Here is a 9,529-nt window from a genome sequence, read left to right as displayed (position 1 = left end):
AGGGAAAATGGGAGTTTAGGGGTCTATTGATTAGAATGTCAGGAATGCTTGTGTTCAAAGGTGAACTAAAGTGCAATTCTTTGAGGTAGTAAGCATGAGGTCAGAGATTTTTTTAAAGACAACAATTATCCAGCCATCACTTACTTGATTTCTTCCCATGAAGACATTTCATCTCTCATCTGAGAGTCTTCAGTTCTGATGGCTCGTGGGGAGTTTCTGTTTTATAAATTCTAGGGTTAGGGGCGGGTCTATGCTGAGATAGCTTGATATGTTAATGAGAGAGTTGTTTTGCAGAAATTAGGTTAAGTAGTTTCTATGTTTAACCTGGTCTCTGGTGAAACATCTTCAAGGAAAGAAATCTAGTCCAGTTGACAAGAATTTGACAAGGATTGAATTTCATGCAACCATTATATCTTTCAGGTCAAGGACCACCAACTGATCGGAAGATAGAGCAGGCGTGAGAATGAGTTGCAGCAAGGCAAATAGAGTAGAGCAGTGGTCCCCAACCTTTTTTGTGCCACAGACCACTTTCATGCTGGACAACTTTTTGCTGATCGGGAGGGGGTGGAGTGTTAAAAAAATAGGAGTGTTAATGTAACTAATACATCTTATATTATGCACTTTGACTCTCAAACAAGCATCACACCAATCATTATCACCTTGATGCAGAATCTGTGGGGGCCCCGAGCTTGTTTCCCTCCAACTAGATGGTCCCATGGGAGGGTGTTGATAGATGGTGACACTCAAAATGTGTTTCGAATGTCTGGTCCGTTGCTGTCACTGCACAATAACCAGCCTCACAAAGGTAAGATGTTGGAGGGTGTTTGGTCTGAGTGGCAAAGTAGTTTTTAGGGTTTCATGACTTCATTAGCCAGCAGGTCTTCATATATTATCCAGAGCAGGTCTGGAGCATGTGAAAAACCTGTTGCAATGAACCTGCAATTTCAATAGGACATTTGGTCATTTCTTTGAAATACAGCTCTCTTTTTGCTGGCTCATCATTGGCTCTTTCTCTATTTTCCAAATTAGTTCTCCAGTGGCATCTGTTTGCAGGAAATGTTACTGGGGGTTAGAATGACGATTTTTTTTTGATGCATTGGAAAACATGGTTACTTCAATTACTGGATTGCGCAATGATTCTGCTAACTGTGCTGGCATGCTATGCACTGAGACCGTATTGCTGTCTCTGTGGACGTCCCTATTAAAAAAACACTTTTAATATATGAACTAAATTTCCATAGTTTAGCTGATATGTATGATGTTTTTCGTCAACAACTGTAACATCTTTCTCGTAATCATAAAACGATTGCGAAGAGACACTAAGTGAGGCACGCAGTAACGCTGGCTCATGGTAGGGGGCACCGCTGATCCCAGGGATTCATCTTACTACTCGGCTACAGAATAATAGAATTAGCTATAGCAAGCTACAGTAAACAGTTGGCAAGTCAAGTGCAGCCATCCAGTTATTTTTTGCCGATCTCATTGGGCTGTATAGCTCACAAATGGTGAGGGATGAATGTAAATCTCATGGGCAGCTTCACAACTTTTTGGCCCAGAGGGATATCATCCAAACTGTTCCTGAGGCGACAAAGTTGCTCCGGCTGGTGGTCACTGTTCTACGACAGTCATTCTCAGAAATGAAAAGACTCAAAACATACAGTCGGAACAGGACCTATCAAGGACCACGGTCTTCACTGGCAGTGATTTCCATTGAGACAGAGAGACTTTTAAAACTGAAGAAAGATAAGGAACACTTCTACAAGCAAGTTATTGATGCTTTTCTTCAGAAGGAGCAGCGCATGGACTTCATTTATAAGTAAAGGTAAGAGATAATAACGTTTTTTTTAAATGTGCTTTTGCCTTATGCTACAGTTTGTATATGTAAAGAATGTTGATATGATATTTTAAACAAAACATGTTAACTGCTGTCAATAAAATGGTGAATAAGCTACTCTGTAGGGTTCATATGTTTGTAAATCTGACTGTGATGACGTCAGTGCCTCACAAGCCATGAACCTCACAGCACGTCACTGATGGTTTTACGGACCTTGCTTTGTGTACTGGTGCACAGTCATGTTGGAAAAGGAGGGGGCCAGCTCTAAACTGTGTCCATAAAGTTGAAAGGATGGAATCGTTCAAAATGTCTTGGTATGCTGAAGCTTTCAGAGTTCCTTTCACTGGAACTAAGGGCCAATCCCAGCTCCTGAAAACAACTCCACACCATAACCCCCCCTCTACCAAACTTCACACTTGGTACAATGCAGTCAGACAAGAACGGTTCTCCTGGCACCTGCCAAACCCAGACTCATCCACCAGATTGCCAGATGGAGAAGCGGGATTCGTCACTCTAGAGAATGCATCTCCATGGCTCTAGAGTCCAGTGGTGGCGTGCTTTACACCACTGCATCCGACATTTTGCATTGCATTTGGTGATGTGTGGCTTGGATGCAGCTGCTTGGCCATGTAAATACATTCTATGAAGCTCTCTGTGCACTATTTATGAGCTAATCTGAAGGCCACATGAAGTTTGGAGGTCCTCCTGCTGACTCCCACTCCATCAGTTGACGTGGCCAGCAACATGAGGTGCAATAATTCTCAAACACTTCTATGTTCTTATAATACAGCTGACAGTTGACTGTGGAATATTTAGGAGCAAGGAAATACCAAGCATTCCCTGAGCTCCTTAGAGCAACTCATTCTTTAACAAATGTTTGTAAAAACAATCTGCATGTCGAGGTGCTTGATTTTATACGCCTGTGGCCATGGATGGTTGAGCAAATACTTTTGGCCATATAGTGGCTAAAAGTAGGACAAGGTAGGACATCCCCACTGATCAACTCCCCCTCTTGGCCTGTTGCATTCACATCCAACAAGACAGAAGCCCGGACATCAAAATTTACCGGAAACAAACACACACCGACCAGTTTTACTTTTCAACTCACACCACCCCTTGGGCACAAACTGCGGGTAATGAGAACCGCGGAAGGCAGCAAGACTGAGGTACGGCACAGGAAAACTCCGAGATCTGGTAGCTACCTTAATTGGGCCTGTGCTGAATCACAAACCACCAGATGCAGGAACGTAGAACTGAAGGAAGACAATAACAAACGGAAGAACATTATCATATTGTATGTTGCTGGTGTTTTGGAGAAACTCCGAAGGGTGTTCAAAATACACTATCCTGATTCTTCTGATTTTAAACCACACAAGACCCTGACAAATCTGGCCACTTACACTGAGGATTGGGATAACGTCTACATTGGAAAGGCCAAACAACCTCTGTACAAACCCAGCGAATGACACCCCCATTAGCAGAACAACCCCTTGGGCCTAGTTTCTACATTTACATGACAAGCCATCATAACCTAGACCTTCTCAAAACCGTGACAGTTATATTTGGAAACTCCCCACAGGTCATTAGAACTGAAGAAGCCTCTTAAATGAGGGGTGACAAATCTTCAAATGAAGAAAGTTGTGGTGCCACAGCAAGAACATTTTGACAGGAATTCCCCATGACCGAAATGTCTGAGAACCTCTACAGATAATCCCATTGATGATCTCATGGTCCTGCAATGGCCCTGAAGATAGTTATTGTCTCACATTCCATTTCTATCTGTTTCAACACCTATTTTGTGGGCAACATCATATTTCTCAATGCCTGTGTAAACTGGACAGGTTACACAACACTGATGTACTCTACATGAAGGGTCAGAGCAGGATATTCTTCCTGAGGAGACTGAGGTCATTTGGCGTCTCTAGCGGGCTCCTCAAGACCTTGTACCAGTCTATGGTAACCAGCACACTCTTCTTCACTGTAGTGTGTGGGGGCGCAGTGCCAGGACTGGTGAGGTCAACAGGCTCAACAAGATAGTGAGGAAAGCCCGCTCAGTGGTGGGACTGAACCTGAACCATCTTCAATCGGTGGCAGTGGGGAGGGTTAAGGACAAACTAAGAGCTATCCCGGACAATCCTTCCTACCTGCATGATGAGCTGCGGCTGAAGGGCAGCATGTTCAGCGAACGATACATCCTACCAGTCAGAACTGAATGCTTTAGATGCTCCTTTGTGCCCACAGTCATCAGGCTGTAAGCACATAACTCTGACTGACCTGAGATGCATCTGTGCTGCTACCACACCTCCCTCATCCACATGTCATCCCCTAACTTTGCTGTCTTTTTTTCCTTGTTTGAACCAGCTTGCACTGCCTACTTTTTTTTTTAGCTTATTCTTGTCATTTCTATTATCACCCTATTTATATTGTAATTTTTCACCCTTACTATTCCTTTCTGTTGTCCATTCTTATCCCTGATGTTGTTGCTGCTGTTGTTCTCCATGCTGTCCATTTATTTGTGGATGTCTTTGTTATCTTCTGTCTGCTAAGTGTCTCTCTATTTATATTTACATTCATATTTATTTTTAACATTTAACATTTATTTTTAACATTATAACTGTTACGCTGCTGTGACAAAAGAATTTCCGCTCTGGTGATCAATTTTATCTTATCTTATTGTTTACTCCTATAAATGGGAGTCCTGCTGGAAGAAAAAGAAGAAACAACCTATGTCTCTGTTTCTCTCTGCTCCCTTTATATTTATGCCTTACTTCTGATAGAATAGGCCTCATCCACCATCGGCTAGGAGATTCAGATCCTAGCCTGGGACATAGAGGACGAGGAGGGCCCACCACGGTTCCCAGGGGTCACCACCACTACCTTGCCTCAAGACTGTCCTCAACACCGATCAAATACAGGGCAGAAACCTGAGGTATAGCGGTGGCAAGCATGGCGCGTCCTTTTTTCTGTTTCTCAGTATGTTGCAAATACAATGTTTGCAGAAAGATTTATCATACACCATGACCTTCTACTGCCTGTGTAATGTCGAATGTAAGTGTAATTCTTGATGATCAGACAATAAACTGCAGAGAAAAGCCATTAGTTGGTAGTGCTGTGCCGCATCTGAAGGAAACATACATGAGCTGAGAGATGCCTGTACCTGCAGCCCTTCTATAAGCCAGTGTTTCCCAACCACTGTGGCACACCATTAGTGTGCCACAGTGGAAATCAGGTGTGCCGTGGAAAAATGCCCACTTTCACCTGATTGGTCCGAAAATTATTTATCCAATGCAAATAATGTGTCTTCCTATGTCTATGTTGGCAGCGTGCCCATTCAATGGCAACAAGTAGTGCATTAACCTGTGCATCTGTGTATCAGAGTGATTAGTGACGCTTTGCGTTATACGTTTTTAAAATAAAACGTACTTGCATCTGCGTAAACAACAGGCAGCATTGTTGAAAACTACCAAGACGAGTGAGAAAGCAGTGAAAGCTTGCTACAAAGTTGCTGAACTCATCTCTAAATCCAAAAAGCCAAACAGCAAAACATTAATACTACCTGCAGGCAAAATCATTGTAGAAGAAATGCTCAGCTCTGGCGTTGATAAAGAAATAGCCAGAGTTCTGACCAATAATCCCATTTCCAGACACATTGATGACATTGTTGGAGAGTAATTCTAATTCATGTTGGTCTAAGTTAAAACCTGTAAAGAGGAGACTGAGGTTATCATAAGAAATAACACAGACAAGCGACTATTCTTTTGTGCTCTGCAGAGGGGGAGACTCAGCGCGCTCTTTGGAGCCAAGATCCAGAGAATCCCACCGAGTTCCTCCTTGCTCGGCTTTTTATTGTGTGAAAGTGTTTTATTTACATATCAACATTCATTGGATAGTATAGTTCATGCATATGTTAAATTGTCCAGGATGATATACAGGTGTGGGCAGGTTTCTGTCCAGAAGTGTTTATCCTTGTTTAGATTTACGTTTACGGGGGGTAGGTTCTTATCTAAAGATGTTTACGACCATTGGAATCTTGGAGGGCCCAATTCTTGTTAGAGGACAAAGGTCTATTGTGCTCTAGCATGTCTGGCTAACTTCATGTGAGTAGTCGAAATAACATAGTTATAGAAATAGAGAAAACTCTAACAGACATGTCTTCAGATATTGAAAAAAGTGTTCTGGAAAAGTTGCACACCAGTGGGAAATTTGCATTGCAACTTGATGAATCTACAGATATTAGATATATTAGATTTCACACTAAGTAAATTGAGACTACGGTTTCATTCTAATTCGTTAAAAAATGTTTTTGACATATTTATTGTGGCATGTGATTTTTCTAATGTAATATATGTGCCGTGGCTCAAAAAAGGTTGGGAAACACTGCTATAAGCAATATAAGATAAAATATCAGATAAATAAATCTACTTAAGAGGTATTTTTACAACAAAGAAACAAAGCTATGTGGGGAAAATGATAGTGGTATGGACTTTATATACACTTAAAGGTAAGATCACAAATATTTTTCAGTTTTATAAAAAAATAGACTATGTGAGCTATTCTGTACTTTTTCTTACAATCCTTTTAATGAGCAAACCTGTATCAAAATCGAAGAACCAGAATTTAAAGTTTCAAAAACAAATAAACTAAAATTGAAACTTTGTTGTACATCAATCAATATTTTTATTAGTTTAGAATGAGTGTGAATTGTTTACATGGAGGGTCAATAGCAAATATTGCTCTATCTGTTGTCCCTTGCTGCTATAAAAGAAACTGTCAAATATGTTCCTGTGCATGTGTTGGTGTGAGTGACAGCGGACATATGTAACATAACCAGATGTCAATATGTATACTGCCTGTTCAATAGGAAATTAGATACTCTTTTGAGTTCTCACAATTGTAAATCTCTGAAGGAGTCACCGCTTCATCAGTCATGAACATCATCATACAACAGCAGGGATACCCCGCCTTCATCACCACAGTACAGAAAGAGTTGGCCCTCCAAGCTTTTTCCTCCAACTGCCATGACTCCAAGAACATATCTGCCTTTGTGCTTTGTGATTCCTGTCTAACCTCATCTGTCAGGTTGTCCATCACTGCTGCAAACAAGAAGGGGCTCAGAGCTGATCCCTGATGGAGTTCCTCCCACCTTGAACTTCTCTGTTACCCCTATGGCACATCTCACCACTGTCCCACAGCTAGCATACATGCCCTGCATCGGTCTAACACACTTCTCTGTTACTCAAGACTTTCTCATACAATACCAGAGTTTCTCCCTTGGCATCCTGTTGGATGCTTTTATAGATGAATTGTGGCTGGGTCTTTCAGCATGACAATGATCCCAAACACAACACCCGGGCAACGAAGGAGCGGAAGCATTTCAAGGTCCAGGAGTGGCCTAGCCAGTCTCCAGATCTTAAACCCAAATCTTTGGATGGAGTTGAAAATCCATGTTGCCCAGTGAAAGCCCCAAAACATCACTGCTCTAGAGGAGATCTGCATTGAGGAATGGGCCAAAATGCAAGCAACAGTGTGTGAAAACATTGTGAAGACATTTGACCTCCGTCATTGCCCTGGACCTTGAAGTTTTCTCACAGTATGCCAATGAATAACAAGTCATTTTGCTTCATATATATTTTGGTTGAAATTGAAGAAGACAATTCTAAGGCAAAAGGACATTTGCTGTGACATATCTGGGGATCTCCCGTCTTCTATCCCATACTAATCGAAGTTTTCTGATCATAGGTTCCTTACCTTCATGTCACCCCCCTCCCCCTTTGTTCCTCTGTGAGCCATGTCTGCCCCCTACTTGGTACATCCTCCTGTATAAATACAGTTACCTTTTTACTAGAATATACATCCCTATACAATCTATTCATGAACTGCCTGTCACCAGCCCTGTCCACAGGTTTATGTTATCTGGCTCTTCACTCTGGGTCAGTCTGATCAGTGTGGTCAGTCTCGGTCAGTCTCTGGTCCCAGACCCACTTTGTGTTGGCAAGCTCACCATGTTCTTGACCATCCAATTACCTCACAACACCACAGCAAACCTTGAACCAGGCTCTTGTTTTTTCTCCTCAACTAAGTTTAGGTGACTTAATGCAAGGTTGGAATCTTATTGTATGTAAAATACTATACGTATTTCCATTTTTACATAGCATTGTAATATTTTGTATGAAATTAATGTGACTTTTTGGCCACTTACATCGATGCATTTCGTTTGGTGAGGCACCAGTCCTGGGCCATCTGTCCCATGCATGACCTAGCTAATCTAATCTCGGTGTCCCAGTGAAGATATGAAATTTGAACACATTTTGTCTTGGAAAGAATATACTAGGAAACAAAACGTTGGCCAACAGCTGCTATATAGATAGAATTATTCTTCCTTTCAGAAAGATACTGTTTCATACAATAAAAAAGTTCAATAGAATGGATTTCCGAGTACAGTTGAAAAAAAATACTCATTAATTACAAGCATTTTTCCTTACTGTATATATTCAGTTGAAATCAAAATTGCTTCTTGATGGAGCTTACATGACTTCTTTTTTCAAGTTAATGTCTTGATGATAATTTACCTGCAGTTTGCAAATTTTGTATACACTTCCTGTGGGTTATTAGACAACTCTTGATCAATTTTGTTAGGTTCCTGCCCCACCAGCTACATTTAGCAACTTCACTGCAATCATTAAATAAAGCCATTAATGAATGACAGGACAACATAAAGCTAAAGCCAAATCAGATATGATTCAATGTAGTTAGGTTAAAAACACAAGCACAATCTTTCTTCATACAGTGTCATTGAGGAGTGGAGGCTGATATAAGAACATTGAAGGCAAATCCACAGAAGTAACTCACTAACAGTCATTTCCTCATAGTTAGTCAAATCTCTTTTTGCTTTCATTCTTCCTAATTCATTTAAAGTTTTAGTCTGAGGTGACAGATGACAGAGGCAGAAATGACTGGAGAGATGGCAGCACCAATAAAGACGGACACCCGGAAGTATTTTGAGAACCTGTCAGGCTCTGGCAAATCCATTGCAGTACTCACAAGTGGAGGAGATGCACAAGGTAACGTTTTGATTGGAAGGCTCTGTTATCGAACTGGACTGATTGTGACAGTATGAAATCTTTTAACAGTGTTATATATTTATTCACTTATAATTTATTAATCCTGTGCTGGAAATTCCTCTTTGCATTTGACCCATCATGGATGACAATGAGCAGTTGGCAGCTACTTAGCAGAGCCAGAAGAGCAGTTAGGGGTTCAGTGGCTTGCTCAACAACGGTTTGATGGGCTAAGAGGAGTCAGGAAACAAACCAGTAATGTTTTGTTCCTAGGATGATATGATCCCTGTTTGTTCGATGACTGACTTTTGAGGATTGAAAATCTTTTTATATGGCACTTTGGCTTGATGCTGATATTTAAAGTTTTATGTGTATTACTCTCACACTAATTACCTTCATATACTGTAACTACGTCCACAAGTCTTCTCTTTGGTCTTCCTCGAGACCCCCTGCCTGGCAGCTAGAATTCCAGCATCCTTCTATCCTAATATACTCACTATCCCTCCTTTATACATGACCGAACAACCACAGTCTGGCTTGTCTTACCTTCCCTCAAAACATCTAATATTTGCTGTTCCTCTGATAGACTCATTCCTGATCCTATCCATCCTGGTCACTTCCAAGAGAACCTTTGAAT

The 9,529-nt window shown here is 41.2% G+C and overlaps 1 protein-coding gene across 1 annotated transcript in view; it reads left to right on the top strand.

Moving 5' to 3' along the window:
* The first annotated feature begins 8,795 nt into the window (after window positions 1-8,795).
* Window positions 8,796-9,529, top strand: part of LOC147217691 (ATP-dependent 6-phosphofructokinase, platelet type-like) — a 37,598-nt gene continuing 36,864 nt past the window's right edge. Inside the window, exon 1 of the mRNA XM_086176455.1 lies at window positions 8,796-8,895. Coding sequence (XP_086032581.1) covers window positions 8,796-8,895 — 100 coding nt within the window. The remainder of the gene's footprint in view (window positions 8,896-9,529) is intronic.

The sequence above is a fragment of the Fistularia commersonii genome, chromosome 28, assembly GCF_037954325.1.
Source record: "Fistularia commersonii isolate RoL2024-O1a breed Wild chromosome 28, RoL_Fcom_v1.0, whole genome shotgun sequence".
NCBI classification, from domain to species: Eukaryota; Metazoa; Chordata; class Actinopteri; order Syngnathiformes; family Fistulariidae; genus Fistularia; species Fistularia commersonii.
This window is presented reverse-complemented; position numbering and strand designations above follow the sequence as displayed.